Here is a 21,266-nt window from a genome sequence, read left to right on the forward strand (position 1 = left end):
CATCATACTTAGTGATATGCCATACCCATGTTTATAGGAGCACAAGTCACAATAGCCAAACTATGGAACCAAGCCTAGAAAATGGGATATATATATATATATATATATATATATATATATATATATATATATATATATACGATGAAATTTTATTCAGCCACAAAACAGAATGAAATTATGTCATTTGCAGGAAAATGGATGGAACCTGAGATCATTACATTAAGTGAAATAAGCCAAACTCAAAAAGTCACAAGTCATATGTTTTCTCTCATATGTGGAAGTCAGAAAAAGATATGATGTGAGCTCATGAAAAACAAAGGAAGATCAGTAAAATAGAGGAAAAGGACCAGTGGATAAGGAGGAGGGGAGGGAAGGAGAAAGCGCTGGGGAGTGATATTGGCCAAATCATATTGTTAAGTTGTGTGTATGTACAAATAGGTAACAACAAATCCCATCAACCATAATGCTCTAATTTAAAAAAATGTGGAGGAAAAAAAAAGCAGGGTTCTAAAAGGGGTCTTTTTTTTTTTTTTTGAACTCCCATTTTTCACCCCAAATACAAGTTGCAGAATCACATCGGTTACACATCCACATTTTTACATAATACCATATTAATGACTGTTGTATTCTGCTACCTTTCCTATCCCCTACTATCCCCCCTCCCTTTCCCTCTCTACCCCATCTGCTGTTGTTTAATTCTCTCTAAAAGGGGTCTTTATTTAGTCATCAGCTACCGGATCTGGTAATAAACATGGTAATGAATTCTTTCTAGATTTGCTAAGTGATCTTTTGTCTATGCTAGTTAAATGATAACTTGTGTCCAAAGCAACCAGATAAAGACTACCGCTCAGTTTTTGTTTTGTGGTTGTTGTTGTTTTTGTTTGGTACAGATTAAACTCATAGGCACTCAACCACTGAGCCACACCCCCAGACCTATTTTGTATTTTATTTGGAGACAGAATCTCACTGAGTTGCTTAGTGCCTTGCCATTGCTGAGGCTGGCTTTGAACTCTTGATCCTCCTGTCTCAGCCTCCCAAGCTTCGGGGATTATAGGTGTGTGCTACCTTGCCCAGCTACCACTCAGTTTTTTTTTTTTTTTAAATATTTATTTATTTATTTTTAGTTTTCGGCCGACACAACATTTTTTTGTTTTGTATGTGGTGCTGAGGATTGAACCCGGGCCGCACGCATGCCACGCGAGTGCGCTACCACTTGAGCCACATCCCCAGCCCCCACTCAGTTTTAATGTTTGTATTTGACACATGTTTGGCAAATCTAACAGCTCTGAGTAGGTCTGGTGATTATGTCTAGAGGATAAATGCATAATCTGTACATTTTTGTAGCTATTATGAGATTCAAGGATGATTTACATCTTTTCTATATTTCCTAAATTTTGCTGATAGCACGACTGATTAAAAATATATACTTTAGGGTCTGGGTTCAACCCTCAGCACCACATAAAAATAAATAAATAAAGTAAAGGTATTATGTCCATTTGCAAATAAAAAAATACTTAAAAAATACAGGCTCCTTAGTGTCATATAAAAGCTTTTGGCCTTTGATGTCATCAGCCTAATATTAAGTATAAATCCTCTAAAATTAGTCTGAATTTAATTAATACAAAGCAAATAATATTAGAGTACTTTGATATCTTTGATATACTAATTTTGTCTTTGTTTCTTTCTTCTCATCTTGGTTTTCCCCTCTTGATACTCATCGTTACTTTTTTTTTTTTTTTTTGGTACTGGGGATTGAACCCAGGGGCACTTAACCACTGAGTCACATCTCCAGTGCATCCCCTTTTTTTTCTTTAGAAACAGGGTCTTGCTGAGTTGCTTAGGGCCTTGCTAAGTTGCTAAAGCTGGCTTTGAACTTGCGATTCTCCTCCTCAGCCTCCCAAGCTGCTGGGATTACAGGCGTGCGCCATTGTGCCTGGAGCATTGTTACTTTTGAAACTACACAAAATACACTAAAGCCCATGACTCATCTTTCAAATAAATTTAACTAATGTTTGTTGAGTACTGGTCCAGTGTTGGATTAGATGCTTTCAAAGAAATGAGAGTGGGCTGGGGATGTGGCTCAAGCGGTAGCGCACTTGCCTGGCATGCGCGCAGCACTGGGTTCGATCCTCAGCACCACATACAAATAAAGATGTTGTGTCCACCGAAAATTAAAAAATAAATATTAAAAAAATTCTCTCTCTCTAAAAAAAAAAAAAGAAGAAGAAAAAAAAAAAGAAAAAGAAAAAGAAATGAGACTGAGTCCCTGACCTTGAAAAGCTTAAAACATACAGGGAGGTATCTGAGCAATTGTTTTACCTCTACCTTATCATTTTGTCTTTCTTCGTCTTTATATGTAGTGGAATCCACACTTTCCCCTTGTTTTTAAAGAACTTAGCATAGCTGCCTGTGGTTTATCTTATCAATTAACTATTACTAGGTGTACCAGGCCAGCTGGAACAAACAAACACTTGAATCAATTTTCTGAGTTTCCTGCAAGTATTCAGGAAATCAGAAAGAAGACAAACCACAGCCATAATGATGTGCTCATTTCCTAATTAAACCTAGGAACTGAACAGCTGGCATGTCACGTGAAGATTCATGAACTCAATGCCACAGTGACTGTTCCTTAGGCAGCTATGACTACTTTCAAATTCTGCTTCTTTTTCTGGTATTGGAAAAAATATTGAGGCAAAACAATGGAAACAGTGTTATCATTCCATACTCTATATGTATACATTCATAAAAATAACTCCATATCTGCTTTTGTTTATTAAAAATGTTTTGTACTTTTATCCACCTGATCATGACATCACAAGGTCTTTTCCTTTCCTTTTTTGTGGTACTGGGGATTGAACCTAGGGGCTCTCTACCACTCAGCTATATCCCCAGCCCTGCAGTGGGACTTGAAGGAGATTTACTCTGCAGGATTTCAGGCAGTAATAAAGTTATATGTAGCAGTTTGCCAGTAATAGTCATGGTAATTGTATATTTAAATTAAATTTATTGTTGCATGTCCCATCAAGGACTGGGAAGAGAAGATAATGAGAAACACATCAGAACAGGGTTGGGCCCACACATTCTGGAATCATCATCCTCAGAGTGATATCTAAAAGCCCTGGCCATCTAGTCCCTTGTATCACAATGTCATCTACTCATCAGCTCCTGACAAGAATAGCAGTCTTCATTGCAGCTGCCTCAAAAGCAGGATTGTTTTTCCTATTTATTTATTTATTTATAGGAGTAAATAAGGAAGAGAAAGTTTTTTTTTTTGGGGGGGGGAGTAAATAAGGAAGAGTAAGGATGGGGGGGTAGGGATTAGACTGCAGAATCATTTTCTTACTGAAACAATCCCTAGAATTTAAAAGATTAAACAACCAATTCTCTGGAATATCTGAATATCCAAAGTTCTATTTTAAAAAGTTCCCTTTGGAGGGAAATATCTATCACCCCTCAAAACACTATAGATTCCTTTCATACTGGAAACAATCATATTTTTATCTGTTTCTAAATTCAACCTTTAGCTCATTTTCTTAAAAAAAGAATGGTATTCTTGTGCTACCTATTAAAAAGAAATCTTTACAGTACAACTCAGAACAGGATTGTGTGCTTCACCAAAGTAATTATTTAGAGTAGCTGGGAGCTCACTGTTGTTTCATTCAGGCAGACCACACACTTGCTGGGATGAAATAAGGAGGGGAGGCAACATGATCAGACACTTCCTAGTAATAAAAACAGACATGATGAAGTGAGATAGGCCTTATCCCCAGAACCTGCATCCCTATCCATGCTGGACTGAGGGCCTGGTCTGTGTGTTGGGTCTGCCAATATACTGAACACTTCATGAATCAGGAAAGTCTTTCCTTGTTCTTCTCTATTCCATGTGGAGACACTCAGCCCAGCTTTTCATCATCAAAGCCTTGCCACAAAGTCTGTCTGGTGACCAAACAGCTCTCTGCAATTTCAAAGGCAACACAGGCTCAAAGAAGTGGCCACCTTTCTGCACTAATGTACAGCATCATAACGAAGAATAAGGGTCCCAGCAGCTCAGGAGGCTGAGGCAAGAGGATTGCAAGTTCAAAGCCAGCCTCAGCAATGTAGAGGCACTAAGCAACTCAGTGAGACCTTGTCTCTAAATAAAATACAAAATAGGACTGGGGATGTGGCTCAGTGGTTGAGTGCCCCTGAGTTCAATGCCTGGCATTCCCCCAACCCCCCCCCCAAAAAAAAAAAGCATAAGGGCACAGTATTTGGAGTCTACATTGACAGGGTTTGAACATCAACTACTACTTGATGGCTCTGGACCTGAGCAAGCTATTTAACTATAATAAACTTTATATAGACAATGACCCCAATAAGAAAGCTATTTTGGGCCAAGGTTGTGGCTCAGTTGGTAGAGTGCTTGCCTACCATGTATGAGACACTGGGTTAGATCCTCAGCACTACATGAAAAAGAAATAAATATTAATAAAGATATTGTGTCCATCTACAACTAAAAATATTTTGTTAAAAAAGCTACCCCATAGGTTATTATGAGTGTTAAAGAAATACACAATCTATAAGGCAATTATATAAAGTTGATTTACTAGATACTTGATAAATAACAGGAATTATTATTATTGGTGGTATTGGTACTGTTTATTATTATTAAATTACTCTCTGGGAGGAGACAGGCAGTTTGCTCAGCAGGTTCAAGAGTTCTGATTTTCAAATCACTTCTGCATATCCTCATGTTATTGTGCTGGATTAAATCAGGGAATGAACCTTTGTGTGTGTGTGTGTGTGTGTGTTTTGTGGGATTGAACCCAGGGCCTGATGCATGTGAGGCAAGCACTCTATCAACTAAGCTATATCCCCAGCCCAGGGAACGAATGCTTTGAATATGTCCATTAGCCTGTATCCTCCTACCCCAAATCAGGTTTTCATGACTTCACACCTATACCACTGTGCATCATCCCCACCAGCTTCTCTGTCTCTTCCTCCTCAGTTCCGTGTATCCAAGGTTCCACAGCTTATTAGTGATAGAGATGGGATTTGAACCCTGAATCCCAACTATTTAGGAAATAGAATAAATTACACAACACAGGAAACAGAATTAATTACACAACACAGGAAAATTTCTCAAATTTAAACCATTTAAAACTTTCTATAACCAGATTGGAGCCCACATCCCGTGCCTCACCTTCTGTTCCTCAGAGTATCCTCAACCTGTGGTAGACTGATTCATGGTTTTCCTCAGGTGTGACCTGGCCTATTTCCTTACACCTGTGCCCTGCCTCTACCCCAGCCTGCCATCTGTTCCACCCTGCCCCACAGAGTTAGAACCCAGATCTCCAAATAGAATGCTCATAGTTCACAAGATTTTAATGATCTGGACTTCATTTTCCCTTGTCTTCTCTTACTACCAGGGAAAGAAAAATCTATATCTGCTACACTGGGTGCAGCCCATACTTAATAAACATTTGCAGGAGGTTTGACTAGTCACCCCAATGCAGTTGGGGCTGAGAGGAGCTAGATGTTCAACAGGAGGTTGCCTTTACAAATGGGCTTTGGGCCTAAACTAACAGACAACTAAAAATCTCCACAAAGATCTTAATCCTCACAGCCAGCAATTGTAACACCACATCAGAACCACTGAAACAAAACAGAGAAATTTTAAAACCAAAGGAAACTTAAACTTCATGCAACAGTGTGTCTTACAGGTAGGAAACTGCTCAGAGAGAGGAAAAGTGACTGGCAATATAAAAAACTAGACTTAGATTTCTGTGTACATGGGACCCCAACTCCTAGCCATTATGGAAAAAGAAAAGGGAAGAGAGAAGAAAACAGGCACACTTACAGCTTCTTCCAAGTGCTGCTGATCTGGGTTATCATTTGGTGTGTGCCTCAAGATTTCTCGAAGAAGCAGAGGGTATTTCACCAAACGGCTTCTTGGGATATCAAGGAAATTCCAGAGATCTAGTTTGCGGCTAAAGGGGGACTCTAAACATCGTTGAAGAAAGTCCTGGACTCGGTGATCCTGTTTTTTATGATCTAGCAGAGCTTTGGCGGCCACTTGATTGCTGCAGTAGCTGTCATAGGAGCTGAGACAAGGAAGCTAAGGAGGAAACAGAAAAAGATTGGGGTGTCAACATCCTTAAGCTTTGAAGTCACAAATCTTCATTCATTGGGATTGAATGAACACTGAACTGGGCTGTAGGCCTGGCCAACATTTCTTAATTTGCATGGCTGGAGGAAACCAGTGGAATCTTCAAAATGGCATGCAATAGACAGGTTCCGCTTATTTTCACAAGGTACTTTTCTTAGTTGCACATTTACTTTCTTGATTTTAAGAGCCCTATCTCAATTTCTCTGCACTTCCTACCAATCCAAGCTAGGGACAAAAGCACCTGAATTCTTACATATGCAAACAGTTCAGAATTTTTCCTAACTTTTTAAAAAGTATCCAGTATGTCAAAACTCACCTTGCAAAGATGTCTTCAAAAATTATTCATAAAAAAACATGAAGAAGACTTAACCAGCATACACAAAAAACAAGGGGCCAGTGCAGCCCTTTGTATGACATTACACAGCCCCTTTTGTGTGGCTTTGTGCAAACACCTCTATATTAGTTTAAGATTACCTGATTAATATGGCCTTAAGAAGTTAACACAAAAGTATGATTAGTTAAAAAAGAAAATCAGGTGAAGGAAGCATTTAAAAAAAAATCTCTTAAATTAGTTCTGACAGGCCAGCAAAGATTTTTGGTTATATCTTATGGTTCACATCACAGCCCAAGCAAGGAACAATGTAAGTTTAAAGACTTTAGAATGTTTTAAGTTCACTGCCTTCGTTCCAGCAAAACACTCATCTCTCTGACATGTTCTATCAATCACAATGTGCAAAGACCACATCAGAGACTCAAGGAAAAGCTTCTCATCCTATTTTTTCTATTCCTCCCTCTTAATGGTACCTGAGATTCAGCATCTTAATGCAATGCTACCAGCCTCCAGAAAGTTTCAAGAGGCAATAAAATGCCTTAGAGCACTTCTCATTATTTTACACTAGGAAGCTACATTGTTTACCATGACACCTCTGTAGAGGACTCAATAAGTCAGTGACAAGAAGGTGTCTTTCATTTCTGCATCCTCAGTACCCTGCATTGTGCTTCCTATACAGCCCACAGTCAAAGTTTGTGTTCTGGGAGAACAAATAAATGAATGCTTATTTGTAATAATGGATCATAAAACTGGGCAATATTTGATGGTTTGGGAACATCCCTTAAAAATAAAGTGTAGTCTTGTACATTGCTGGTGGGACTGCAAATTGGTGCAGCCAATTTGGAAAGCAGTATGGAGATTTCTTGGAAAGCTGGGAATGGAACCACCATTTGACCCAGCTATTCCCCTTCTCGGTCTATTCCCTAAAGACCTAAAAAGAGCATGCTACAGGGACACTGCTACATCGATGTTCATAGCAGCACAATTCACAATAGCAAGACTGTGGAACCAACCTAGATGCCCTTCAATAGACGAATGGATAAAAAAAATGTGGCATTTATACACAATGGAGTATTACTCTGCATTAAAAAATGACAAAATCATAGAATTTGCAGGGAAATGGATGGCATTAGAGCAGATTATGCTAAGTGAAGCTAGCCAATCCCTAAAAAACAAATGCCAAATGTCTTCTTTGATATAAGGAGAGTAACTAAGAACAGAGTAGGGACGAAGAGCAGGAGAAGAAGATTAACATTAAACAGGGATGAGAGGTGGGAGGGAAAGGGAGAGAGAAGGGAAATTGCATGGAAATGGAAGGAGACCCTCAGGGTTATACAAAATTACATACAAGAGGAAGTGAGGGGAAAGGGGAAAATAATACAAGGGGGAGAAATGAATGATAGTAGAGGGGGTAGAAAGAGAAGATGGGAGGGGAGGGGAGGGGGGATAGTAGAGGATAGGAAAGGCAGCAGAATACAACAGACACTAGTATGGTAATATGTAAATCAATGGATGTGTAACTGATGTGATTCTGCAATCTGTATACGGGGTAAAAATGGGAGTTCTTAACCCACTTGAATCAAAGTGTGAAATATGATATATCAAGAACTATGTAATGTTTTGAACAACCAACAATAAAAATTAAAAAAAAATAAAAAAAATAAAGTGTAGTGGCATCTGAAAATTTAAATATTCTTATACTTCTTTTACACCTTTTATTAAAATTATTTTCTCATTAACCAAAATAAAAAAAATTACTAGGGAAGTAGTATTTAAAAGGCTCAATACTAAGCTTAACAATCTTGGAAATGTCCACCTTCTTTCCATGTTATTAAAAATAAAACAACATCCAAAATAAAAAAAAAACCCTCTATTGTGTTCAAAAGAGCTAAAAAATTCCTTCCTCAACCTTACATTTGAAAGTAATGATAACCAGTACACACATATCCACACACATATCCATGCTCTCCCCATCCCGCCCCTGCCCAATAACAGATGTGGTACTTATAATCTAGATTTTAAGAGTTAATTAAAAAGCACTTCAGGCCCTCTTAATTTCATTTTCACTTCCTTGCCTTTTAAAATACCTGGAAATGACCAATGTTTTGATTATGGAGAAACAAATCAGCAGTAACCATCTGATGTAAATTAGTGAGGAAACCCAGCTGCACTGCTGCTCACTATCCATTGGGCCATTACTCTCACAGATCCTGACACCTGCTACCATGGCAACAAAGTTAAGCTCTGGCTCTGTGTTCACACCTGATGGGGTGCTCATTTCCTGGAAAGGCTACCACATTTAGCCACTGGTTAGAAAAGGTCACAAATGATAGGAGAAGACAAATGTACACATCTTGGTTCCCAAATAAAAATAAATACACTTATTTAAAATATGAGAGGTGAAAATTCAGTGGTGAAGAGGGAAGACTTTGGAATCAAGGAGAATCAGGTTCAAAGCTCAAGTTAGACAGCTGCTCATGAATGACTCCTGTGAGACTCAGTTTCTCCAATTAAAATACACATACTAACATTTTCCTTTCCCTTAGTGAATGAGAAATATAACATGTGTATCATAGAGCTTGGTCCCTGTTGAGAATCAGTAAGTACTAGCTGTTAATTTTTGTTCCTAGAATATTTTATTCAAGGGGCTGAGGATGTGGCTTAAGCGGTAGCGCGCTTGCCTGGCATGTGTGCAGCCCGGGTTCGATCCTCAGCACCACATACAAACAAAGATGTTGTGTCTGCCGAAAACTAAAAAAAAAAATATTAAAAAAAGAAAAAAAAAGAATACTTTATTCAAGAAACTGGTTTAAAGAAGCAAAGCTACTTGCTCAGCAGGACTCTGACGCCTGTTCTTATCTATTTTCCCCTGCAAAGCTCTGAACTACTTGATATCTCTTTTAAATAGACTATCAAGAACTTTTATAAGGGAGGACAAAGAATTTATAAGGGAAACTCTCTCTTGCGCCCCCCCCCCCTTTTTTAGAAGTTCTTATCTCCCTAACATTGTAAAAAGTGATAGAACAAATCTATTTTTTTTTTTTTTGGCTTCCAGGTGCCCTGCCTTTCTTTTTGGAATTAAATTTTAATTAGAACCCAAATTAACATGAGGACTGGCTGTCTTGGAGAGCTTATAAATTATTTTATTACTTAGATAAGTCACTTGGGAAGTTGATTCTTTGTGATAGGGAAGGCTTGCTCCAACAGGGTGACCTACTGGGGAGGGGGAAATGGATCCTCAGTAACTAGGGTGGTTCCCCGAAAAAAAAAAAAAAAAACTGCAACCACCCTGTTTAAGGTCTTCAAAGTAAAAGTAATTGATTCATTCTAAGGTCAAAAGGAATGGTCAATGCTGCCCCACTTGGGCAGCTTACTTGTTTAAAAGGCTTTTTCATGTTTTTTCTTCGGGGGAGAAATAAATCAATTTTTCATGGGTTGAATGGGCTCTGACTTTTCTCATTCAAAGTCCACCAAGATGTTTATTTTGTTCTGTTAAAAAGACCAGAGCTCAAACAGATGTACCCCTTGGTTTACAGTTCCCACTCGCATGGACACATCTGCAGTTAAAAGAGGGAAAACATTTAACAGCTCGTTGGGCCTGATAAATAAGGCCATTTCTCATGAAGTCTGGTAACAACAGGCCAGTTGTTTAATTTGAGGCTGCAAGTCCTTTGGCCTGAAGGGTCCAGATAGCAATGGACCAGCATGGTCACTCCTCTCTTCCTTTGGATACCCAAAATGACTGCAAAATCTGCCCCTAGATCAAACTAATTTCCTAACAAAACTGATAAATATTTATTTCAAAAATAAAGTTAATAACTAGACAGATTCCTACAATTTTGTTTCTGGAACAAATTCACAATTTGCACAAGATGTTTAAGGAAACCATGTATTTTTTATTGCTATCACAGCAAAAACAAAGCAATCATTCTGCTAATTCTAGAGTGTGGCCTTATTGCCCCCTTTATTCCCATCAAAGCAGTCTGCAGACTAAGGAAATTTAAGAAATACTGAAACAGACCCTCTCTTCTCATTACACCTTCTGTGACTCTAGTTGGCTGGCATTCTTTAGAAGATTTTTTTTTTTTCTAAAAGAAGTTAATAAAAGGAAAGTTGAAAGTGTAAGATGAACAATCTCTCCTGAAATAGTAATGCTCATTGTTTAAATTATTTATCTTAGAACATTACTTGTCTTTCAGATACCCTTGGGATATTTCAGCCTTGGTACTAAAACAGACTCCTGAACTAAATCTGGCTAAGTCGTGAATCCTCAAAAGTTCTGCATTAAGGCAGTAATGCACTAGAAATGCTAATAATTTCAAGAGCAATTGGTCTGGATGCCATATTACCTAGTTTTGTTTTATTTGATGTGAAACTAATAGTTTCATGTGTACCTGTACTTACTTATTTTACTTATTTTAATGCCACATTATCTTAAATGTAGTAAATGTGTAGTAAGAATTGTTTTCATGCTTTAAAAAGATAAGTCCTAAATATAATTACAAATTTTATTAGGAATTGAATTTTTATTTTTCTGATATAAAACCAATATTTGCCAATAAGAAAAGTCTAGGTATAATGAAATTCCATCTAAATTATGGAAATCTTGCCTAGCATGTATGAGGCCCTGAGTTCAATCCATAGCACGTCTCCCCTCCCCACTCCCCAAGAAAATAAAAATTAAAATTAAAAAAAAAAAAGGAAATCTGTCTTCAACTAAGTCCACAGAACTTTTCTTACCCAGCCCACGAGGATGGGACCAACGTGTTCTGTTGAGCCATCAGGCTTCCGAACATCCCGAAGCTGACTAAGAAGCTCTGGCAAAAAATAAACAGAATGCTTATTTCGTTAGGCATTCAAATATGAACACAGCTGGAAGCAGTTCTGGGTTATTCACATTATTACATAATCACTGACTTGTTGTAAGACAAGTCAACTAAGCTACAAGTCACAACTCATCCCAGGAATAAAACGATACCTTCGTGTAGAGGAATTAGAGAATCCAGTGTTCCAAAAATTTGGTTCAACTCTTGTTCTGTCATGATGGAGAGTTTCAGCATGGGGTCATGATAGGCCTGCATAAGAAGGACAAGAGATGGACACAAACATTTAAATTCAGAGGAACTAGTATCTAAGAGGTGCTATGTGATTAACAACAACAACAACAACAAAAAAATCTAGTTCTCCTAACAACTTCTCCCATAGTGCTGCAGAAACAGCAGACAGGAGTAGCTGGAGGAGAGGAGAATCCAGGACTCCTTGAGCCTTTTGTGGTCACTGATAAACCAAAGTAGAAGGAGCATAAGTCCTTGATATAGATTTGGTTATTATAATGTTTTCAAAATCACCAAGATCCTACAGCTTGAAAAACTCCCACTTTATTCAAAATTAGCTACCAGAAGCTCTTTTGCAAATCAGTACATAGTTAAAAGAAAGAAAAAAAAAATGACTGGCACTTTTTTTTTTTTTTTTTGGTACTGGGGATTGAGCCCAAGGACATTTTACCACTGAGCAATATTCCAAGCCCTTTTATTATTTATTTTAGGATAGGGTCTCACTAAGTGCTTAGGGCCTCACTAAGTTGCTGAGGCTGGCTTCAAACTTGTGATCCTCCCACCTGTGCCTCCCAAGTCACTGGGATTACAGGTGTGTACCATTACACCCATCTGGAAAGATTTTTTTTTTAAATGCATGGAAAATTAAATACATGTTTAAAAATCTATTCAAGCCAGGCATGGTGGAACACATCTGTAATCACAGTGGCTCAGGAGGCTGAAGCAGGAAGACTATGAGTTCAAAGCCAGCCTCAGCAAAAGTGAGGCACTAAGCAACTCAGTGAGACCCTGTCTCTAAATAAAATATAAAACAAGAGTGGGGATGTGGCTCAGTGGACGAATGTTCCTGAGTTCAGTCCCTGGTACCAAAAACAAACAAAACAAAAACAACAACAACAAAACTACTCAAGATTAACAATGGGAGAGATGTTTATATGACAAGAAAGAAGATCAAGTCGTAAGTGCTCTAGACAGCCAGAAGATTAAAAGTGCACTGACAAAGGAAAGTTTTAAAGATGAGCCACTTGGCACAAAGAAGGAGGCAATAATAAAAAAATAATAAAATAAATATTATAGAAGAAAGAATTGAGATTTGTGGTGGTGCCTAGAAGACGGGTAGATAAAGAGGGTTGGAAGGAAGAGAAGTGTTGCTAGGAAGACGCTAGCATCTGGGAGAACTTGATCCAGGTGAGATGAGTTGAACATAGAATCAGCACAATGTCTCTTAGAGTGAAGAGCCTTTTTGGTCCTCTCTGATCTCCTCCCCTTCCTCCAGCCCTGACTGAAACTCTGTTTCTTGGCTGTATCCAAGTATAGCTTGGATGGCCATATCAGGAACGCTGGAGGTAGGGGTTCACATTAACAGAAAGCTGTACTAACGACCCCTCAAAGAAGGGAAACATCCTTCCTTCCCAATAATTATTTGAGGATGCCATGAATATCAGGATGAAGGAGTCTGGATTAATTTCCAAGCTATGGGAATGGAATGTGGTGCAGTGGCCTGGTATTGCTGGAATGGAAAAAATTTTGAAGGAAAGCTCATTGTCAAGAATGTACATTCTACAAGGCCAGGGTATTCCCCCCTGCTCCTCCCACACAATGTTAATTAAAAAATAAGTTTCTGGCTAGAGCATGGTTCAGTGGTAGTGTATGTGTGTGTAGCATGCTCAAGGTCCTGGATCCAATTCCCAGCACTAAATCAACAAAGCAAAACAAACAAACAAACAAAAACCCCAATCCAGTTTCCATAGAAAAAACCCTAACTTACAACAGTTATACAATTGCCTCATTTCAGTACTTCATCCACTTTTGAGATTCATATGTCTTCCTTCCCCTTGTACTAGGAATTGAACCCAGTGGTGCTTTATCATTACGCTTCATTCCCAGTCTTTTTTATTTTTTTATTTCATTTTAAGATAGGGTCTCACTAAGTTACCAGGTTGGCCTTAAACTTCTGCCTCAGCCTAAGTCACTAGGATAACAGGCATGCACCACCATGCCCAGCTTCAAATGCCTTTTTTCTAAGATACAGTTCCTGTTTAAGACATCCATTCTCTTCCACAGACAAAGAGGCCCTGCATGTGAGATTTCTAGGACAGGCATCCACGGACACTTTCTGATTTAAACTTATATATTCTTTGAGGTACACCAGAGACATGAAGAGGTGAACTCCTACACGTGCCAGGTGCAGAGAGCTATTCTACCTTTTTCTTTGAACCATTTCCCACTGCTTGGTTTATGGTCACAGGTTCTTCTCAATTTCTGATGACCTGTCTTAGTCATGAAGAAGGTGTTCATAAAGTATCATCTGAGTATTATGAAATTATTCAGAGGGGAAAAATATGAAGTGACTAAAATGAGTACTTCATCCACTTTTGAGATTCTTCTGAGCTCCACCAGGTACACTAAATAAAACTATTGGCTTTTAGTTTACCTTTTTTGCTAATTTCAAGTCCTCTATCAAGTCTTCTTCTCCTTGAGAAAGTTCAAAGATTGCCTGAAAAAAAAGATGAAATATATTTAATGAATTTTCCCTTCCTTTATGAGACCAAATTCAAACAGTGCCAGTTCTAGTACTCAAAAATCCATCTCTACTTTATTTAAAAAGGATTCTTGAAAAGTTAAATCAATCTAAAGAAAATGTACCTACTAGCTAACACCTGCAAAGAAAAGATATTACAGCATTTCTGCATAATGGACTTCTCTGTGGGAGAAAGTACTGCCACAAATTTACAATTTAACAGTCATCTTCCGTGTTTCAGTTTGAGCCATGGATTCTGCATCTTTGTTATGAATGTTAATCCTAAGAAAGGATTTAGGGTCTGTTCTCAGTAATGGACCTGGCAACATTATTGGCTGGGCCTTCACAGTTTGCCTCTCTCTTACTCAACAAAAGATGAATCTTAGTAGAAAGCTTTATTCCTATCACCGATTTGTCAGATGAGCGCAGGGGTGCATGCCTGTAATCCCAGCAATTCAGGAGGCTGAGGCAGGACAGTTGTAAATTTGAGGCCAGCCTTGGCAACTTAGTGAGATCCTGCCTCAAAAATAAAATAAAAAAGTCCGGGGATATAGCTCAGTGGTAGAACACCCCAGGTTCAAACCCTATTAAAAAAAAAATCCTATCCTCCTCTTAGCTTCTAGTTGTTTTGTTTTGAGATTGGGATTGTACAAAGAATCCAAAACTTCATCACTCTAAATAAAAACTGGTGAAGTTAATTCATTCTAAAGTACTTCTGAACTCCACCAGGTACACTAAATAAAACTATAGGAGCAGACTGTGTGCAAGAGTGTATAAATGGGTCATTTCTAATTTGGCTCTATTAAGCCATCATAATTTAGAGAGCTATGACGCACAGAACATTTACATCAGAGGATCTAAATCCTTGGCAAACATTATGTTATTAAAGGACAAGTCTGTGGCAATAGGTCAAGGACTACTGCAGGGCAGGACATCGAATGTGGGGGCAGGAGAGTAGCCCAAGGGCCCAACCCCTCTGAGGTCCAGAAAACCCCATGGCTTTTTATTCTACTTTATTTACCTTTTTATTTTTAAATAATTATAGATTCACATGAAAAGTTACAAAAAATAGGCCAGGCAAGGTGGTGCAGGCCTGTAATCCCAGTGACTTGGGAGACTGGGGCAGGAGTGTAGAAAGTTCTAGGCCAGCCTTAGCAACTTAGCAAGTGTCTAGGTCAAAATAAAACAAAAAGGGCTGGGGGTGTAGCTCAGTGGTAGAGTGTTCCTGAATTTAATCCCCAGTATCACATCTACCCACATCCTACTATCCCCCCCCCCAAAAAAAAATAAAAAAGTGACAGAAATAGTCAGGAAGTCCTGTGCTGTGCACCCATCACCCGTGGTACATAACTCTAGGAAAATGATGGGCTCAAAATAACTGATTAGCCTTAATGTGGATCTTCGTCAGATCTCCTTGTCCATCTGTTTTACCAGAGCTCACTTATACAGACTGGTCAAATGTGCCCTCTAAGAGAGGCAAACCATAGACCTCCACACTTGGAAATACACCATGGGATTTGGTGCAGAAAAGGAGCCAAGTTTGAATCCTGACTCTATAATATACTAGGTGGTGACCTCCTGCTCACCATGCCTTAATAATGTCCTCATCTATGGAATCCATCCTTCTTTTCTTCCCTTCCTTCCCCTTTCTCAGTGTCAGATTGTACAAATTGTATATGTAACCTATTAACTTTTGGGAAAATATAGAGAAGCATAAAGAATAAAAACTTTAAATAATCCATAATAGCATCTTGTTAACTGTTGAGAACACAAGAATAACAAACTCAGTTTCTCCCATACTCTCACAACACATATCACTTCTGATATCCAGTATGTGGGGCTTTCCCCCACATACTGAACAAGCCATCAATTTTGCAGTGGACACCAGTTGGGCCTCTCCTAATTCAATTTTGACACTATGTACCTGGGGACAGCATCAGATCCCACAAGTTGAGAACTCAGTCCCCAAGACTATATCCCCTGTCAGATGCCAATCCAAAATCCAATCTGCTATAAATCAGGGTTCCCATTACCCTCTCCTCAGGTTTTATTAATTTGCCAGAGGGGCTCACCAGACTCAGGGAAGCACTTAGGTTTACCAGTTTATTTTAAAGGATATTACAAAGGATATCAATGAACACCAAAGATGAAGAGATGAACATGCTGGAGTACAGGGAAAAGGGTGTGGAGCTTCCATGCCTCATCCAGGCACATACCCTCTAAGAACCTCCATATGTTCAGCAATCTGGATGCTTTCCAAACCTTATTATTATTATTTTTAATGGAGGCTTCACTAAATCACTGGCCATTAGTTATCAACTTAACCTTCAACCCCTTTCCCTTCCCCAGAGGTTAGACTTTCAGTTGCAACCATCTATCTTGCCTTGGTCTCATTGGTAACCAGCCTCCATCTGGATTCTACCAAAGGTTGGTCAATCTATCAACAAACAAAATGCCACTCTGAAGATATGAGTTATATGCCAGGAAATGGGGATGAAGACCAAATACATCACAATATCACATTAACCAGATATTTCTTCACAGGACTTTTTTCAGTGCATGTATTATTTTCAAAGCCTTCATTTATTAATTGTTGAATAGGTAATACATTTACATGGCATAAAATTTATAGTGCACAAATGGGCACATGGTAAAAACTGTCCTTCTCACTTCCTTCCAGCCACCCCAGGAGGCAACACTGTTGACAGTTCCTTGAGTAGTCTTCCAGAAATATTTTATGGTTCTATAAGCAAATACATAAATATATTAATTTTTCTATTTTTATATACATGGTAGCATAGTCTACATCCTATTTTGTTACTTGCCTTATCCACTTAGCCAAACATACATATCAGCACTTCTTCATGTGTCTCTACAGTTGCATAGTATTTTATTTATTTATTTGGTACCAGGGATTGAACTCAAGAACACTTGACCACTGAGCCACATCCCCAGCCATATTTTGTATTTTATTTAGAGACGAGGTCTCACTGAATTGCTTAGCACCTCACTTTTGCTGAGGCTGGCTTTGAACTCTTAATTCTTCTGCCTCAGGCTCCTGGCAGCTGGGATTAGAGGCATGTGCCATTGAGGGAAGCATTATTTCATTTATTTAGACTGGTTTCTAATAATAGTTGTTTAGGCTCCTTCTAAATTAGTACAATTATAAATATTACTGTAACAAGTAATCTTGCACATATATCTTTTCACCTATATACAAGCAGTCCTGGCAGATTTCCTAGAAAGGAACTGCTTAGTCAAAAAAAATTTTCAAGTTCCCCTTTTGCCAATGTCAAGTTCTCTACAAAAAAATAGAAATTGCAGAAGAGATCTCATTAGAAGATGCACAATGCAGAGTGCTTAGCATAGCCTGGCGTATGACAAACATTCTAAAAAGTATAATGTCATCGCAGCTAATTGTTAGGGTAATTGATACAGAAAGCTCATAAAGAATGGAATTAACTATGCTCTAGAAAGAAGTTTTCTGCAAAGCTGAATCAAAGTTCTATAATCTGAATTTTTAAATTTTAAATTTTATCTTTTTGCATTGCTAGGGATTAAACTCCGGTTCTTGCATTCTAAGCAAGTGGTCTACTACTGAGCTACACCCAGGCCTATAAACTAAATATGATAAAATATTCTAGAGGCTGCTCTCAAAATATAATGGAAAGGATTGTTTTTGTGAACTTCAGAATCTTATATAGGCACTTGGTTTTAACATCCTGTAAACTCTAGATTTTCACATCAGTGTCTTTTTAAAGTGGGGGGGCCACACCCACCCAGCTGGACACAGGTATTTCTCAGTTCCTTCCACTAGATTTGGAGACTGCGGTGCAGACCCTGCAAGATGCTCCCCTGCAGGGCACCTCCCTGGCAGATACAGGAACATACCTCCTGCCGTTTGATCTCCTTGGATGTAAGCATTTGATTGACACACACATCGAAGGTCTCGCTCCACAGCTTGCTGTCTCTCCGCTTGGTGCTTGAGGAAGAGGCATTTCTGGACCAGGGTCGGGGGGCGAGGATGTCAGGGCGGCTCTCGCTGCGGAAGCTAATGGAACGCTAAACAATGAGAAGAACAAGCCATCATGGGGTCAGCAGCAGAACTAGGTGGATCCTTTGAGCAGCTTCCTGTTGCTGATGGAACATAAATCATATATTTGCAAAAAAGAAAGGACGGGACCACAGGGCCTTTAGGAAGCAGGGCATTGTCTTGAGTCTACGTGCTAAATAAAACTGGACATGTTCCACACGTGCTGAGAGTGTCCAGTTCTATGCAACCTGGACACTCAGTGTACTACAACACCAAAACACGTCAGGCCAAACTCCTGGGCAACAGCAGCTCCCAAAAGAATGGTGAGCTCTACTTGTTTCCAAAGGCCACTTCCCCTCTTCAGAAGGACAAGGGATGATGGGCTGAGGTTGTGGTAGAGCACTTGCCTTGCTTGGGTAAGGCACTGGGTTCCATCCTCAGTACCACATTTTTTTTTTAAACAAAGTTAAGGGGCTGGGGATGTGGCTCAAGCGGTAGCGCGCTCGCCTGGCATGCGTGCAGCCTGGGTTCAATCCTCAGCACCACATACAAACAAAGATGTTGTGTCCGCCGAAAACTAAAAAAATATATATTTAAAAAAAATTCTCTCTCTCTCTCTTAAAAAAAAAAAAAAACAAAGTTAAAAAGAAATCTTAAAAAAGGGAGGCAGGGTGCTGGGTTTGTAGCTCAGGGGTAGCATGTGTGAGGCACTAGGTTTGACCCTCAGCACCACATAAAAATAAATCTATAAAATAAAGGTATTATGTCCATTTACAACTAAAAGAAAATATTAAAAAAACAAAACAACAAAAAACATCAGGCCTCACACCTACTCCCCTCCTCCTACCAACAGCACTTCCACTATCCCTGGGCATTCCACTGCACTTAGTTTGGGTGGACTCCACCAGACTTGACCAGTTAGAGTGTTCCAACCCTGCTTCAGGGTTGGGCACTGAGTCCTGGAAATTTGCTACATGGTTTATAAAAGAAGGGGGGGGGCTGAGGTTGTGGCTCAGTGGTAGAGCGCTCGCCTTGCACGTGAGAGACTCTAAGTTCCATCCTCAGCACCATATAAAAATAAGTAAACAAAATAAAGATACTGTGTCCATGTATAACTGAAAAAAATTATTAAAAAAAAAAAAAAGAAAAGGGGAATTGTGAGCTCAGGAGATAACTTCGGCAGGGGCTTCTTATAGTAACTCTCCCATGTCACAAAGGAGAATCTATCTGCAACAGGAGAAAAGGAAGGGACACACAGAATAAAGGATGGAGAGACTGACTGACAGCAGCAGCAGAAATGTAATGAGCTTTGCCAACACTAGTGTTTTGAAACCCTGGATTCCACTATGCCTGACGCCAGGAAGAGCCACCTTTGGATATTTTAGTTACATGGGCTATTACATTACCCCTATTTACATTGATCTCAGCTGGAGTCCTGTCAACTCAAAAAGTCCCAGTTAACATACATAATAAGTACCATTTTAGCAGCAAATGATGATGGAGTGGTCTAACCACCCAAAGTCCAACCCTGTGGCAGAAATATGCTACCATGGTGCTTTCTCATGACAGAAACAATCATCAGGAAGGAAGTTAAATGCATCATCTTTAGTCCTCATCCTTCAAGATTTCAACACACTCACTGGAAACTTTTCCAAAGCAATGAGGTATGACTGTGCTCAAAAACCATATTGTTATTTAACAAGTGTTCCCTGCCACCATTCCCTGTGGCCTTCTATGTCAAGTTCCAACTCCTTAGCTTGTCACAGAAGGCCTCTTGTAATCTGACTACAGGCTATGTACTTAGGATCACATCCTGCCACTCACCCACAATCCCCCTATTCTTCAGCCATACTAGGCTATTTGCCATCCCCTCAGTGTGACATGCTTTGCCATCTTTTTGTGCTCCCTTCAAATCTTCTGTTTCTAGAATGCATTTCTTTTTTTTTTTTTTTAATATTTATTTATTTTTTTAGTTTTCAGTGGACACAACATCTTTGTTTGTATGTGGTGCTGAGGATCGAACCCGGGCCGCACGCATGCCAGGCGAGCGTGCTACCGCTTGAGCCACATCCCTAGCCCTAGAATGCATTTCTTATATTTTACAGTTAACTCAGAATATAAGTCAAATACCATCTCCTCTAGGAAACCTTCACTAATGTTCGCTTGTCCTCCTCTCCCAGAGCAATTTGGACATACCTCTGATATAGCAATGATCACTTTTTACTATATATACTGGTCACCTGTTTTATAAACTTCCCAAGGGCAGGAACTGATTTTGCATGTGACATATGAGCCAAGATCACTAAGACGTTCTAAGGTAAGGTAGCTCCCAATTATTTTGAAATTCAACAATAAAATCCAATAAAGTAGAGTTTTTATTTGTTTGTTTTTATGGTTGTTTTTTAATACGGTATTGCTCTGTTGCTCAGGCTGACCCCTGGGCTCCTGGGCTCAAGTAATCCTCCTACCTCAGCCTCTCAAGGAGCTGGGACTACAGATGTGCACCAATGCACCTGGCTAAGAGAATATTTTTTAAAGGAACCATCCAATATAAGGGTTTTTTTTTTAAATAAGTTACTTGCTTAATGGAATATTATTCTAGCCAATAAAAGAATTCTGAGATAATTTAAAATCTGCATATGAATACTGTTTAATAATTATGCAAAAGTCCATAAGAGAAAAGATAAAATGGGAGTGCCACAAAATTCTATTTTTTTCATCAGAGGTGATTTCTGATTTTCCTACTTTTTAATTTTTTATGACCTAAGAAAAAATGAATAAATGAAAAATGTAAGGAGAAGCTTCCAAGGAGCTTCAAGGTATTACCAGAGCCTTCTGGAAGCTGGGAGTTAGCCATTTGCAAGTAGCAATACAAGCTCCTTGGGCTGGCACAGGCCTCTGTGAGCACCAAGAACTTAGGATTGCTGGAGCAGACCTGGGCAGGAGATCAAGAAAACATGTGCACCCAATACACAGTTCGCTAATGGCATCTCGCAAATCCTTATGATCTCTTAAAACAGTCCCTTATAAACAGTAACCAGATTAAATGAATGTAGATCCCCTGTGCTCAGAATCAATTAACCATAGTTGCTGAAAGGTCAAAACATGCATAGTGAGTCACCAAGTAACTCCATTTGCTGTTTTGAAGGCATCCCAGACAGGCATTAAAGCCCAGAAAG

The 21,266-nt window shown here is 39.1% G+C and overlaps 1 protein-coding gene across 6 annotated transcripts in view; it reads right to left on the minus strand.

The window, feature by feature from the left end:
• The window catches only part of Arhgef3 (Rho guanine nucleotide exchange factor 3), a 321,024-nt gene that overhangs the window by 9,264 nt on the left and 290,494 nt on the right, over nt 1-21,266 (minus strand). For all 6 annotated transcript variants that reach the window (XM_058582175.1, XM_046452866.2, XM_046452868.2 and 3 more), the window contains 5 exons: nt 17,946-18,116; nt 13,968-14,030; nt 11,458-11,554; nt 11,220-11,296; nt 5,840-6,097 (listed from right to left, as the gene is read on the minus strand). In XM_058582175.1, coding sequence (XP_058438158.1) covers nt 5,840-6,097; nt 11,220-11,296; nt 11,458-11,554; nt 13,968-14,030; nt 17,946-18,116 — 666 coding nt within the window. The remainder of the gene's footprint in view (nt 1-5,839; nt 6,098-11,219; nt 11,297-11,457; nt 11,555-13,967; nt 14,031-17,945; nt 18,117-21,266) is intronic.

The sequence above is a fragment of the Marmota monax genome, unplaced genomic scaffold (assembly GCF_021218885.2).
Source record: "Marmota monax isolate L192 unplaced genomic scaffold, Marmota_monax_Labrador192_F-V1.1 WCK01_AAM20220418_F8-fsc00042, whole genome shotgun sequence".
Taxonomy (NCBI): Eukaryota; Metazoa; Chordata; class Mammalia; order Rodentia; family Sciuridae; genus Marmota; species Marmota monax.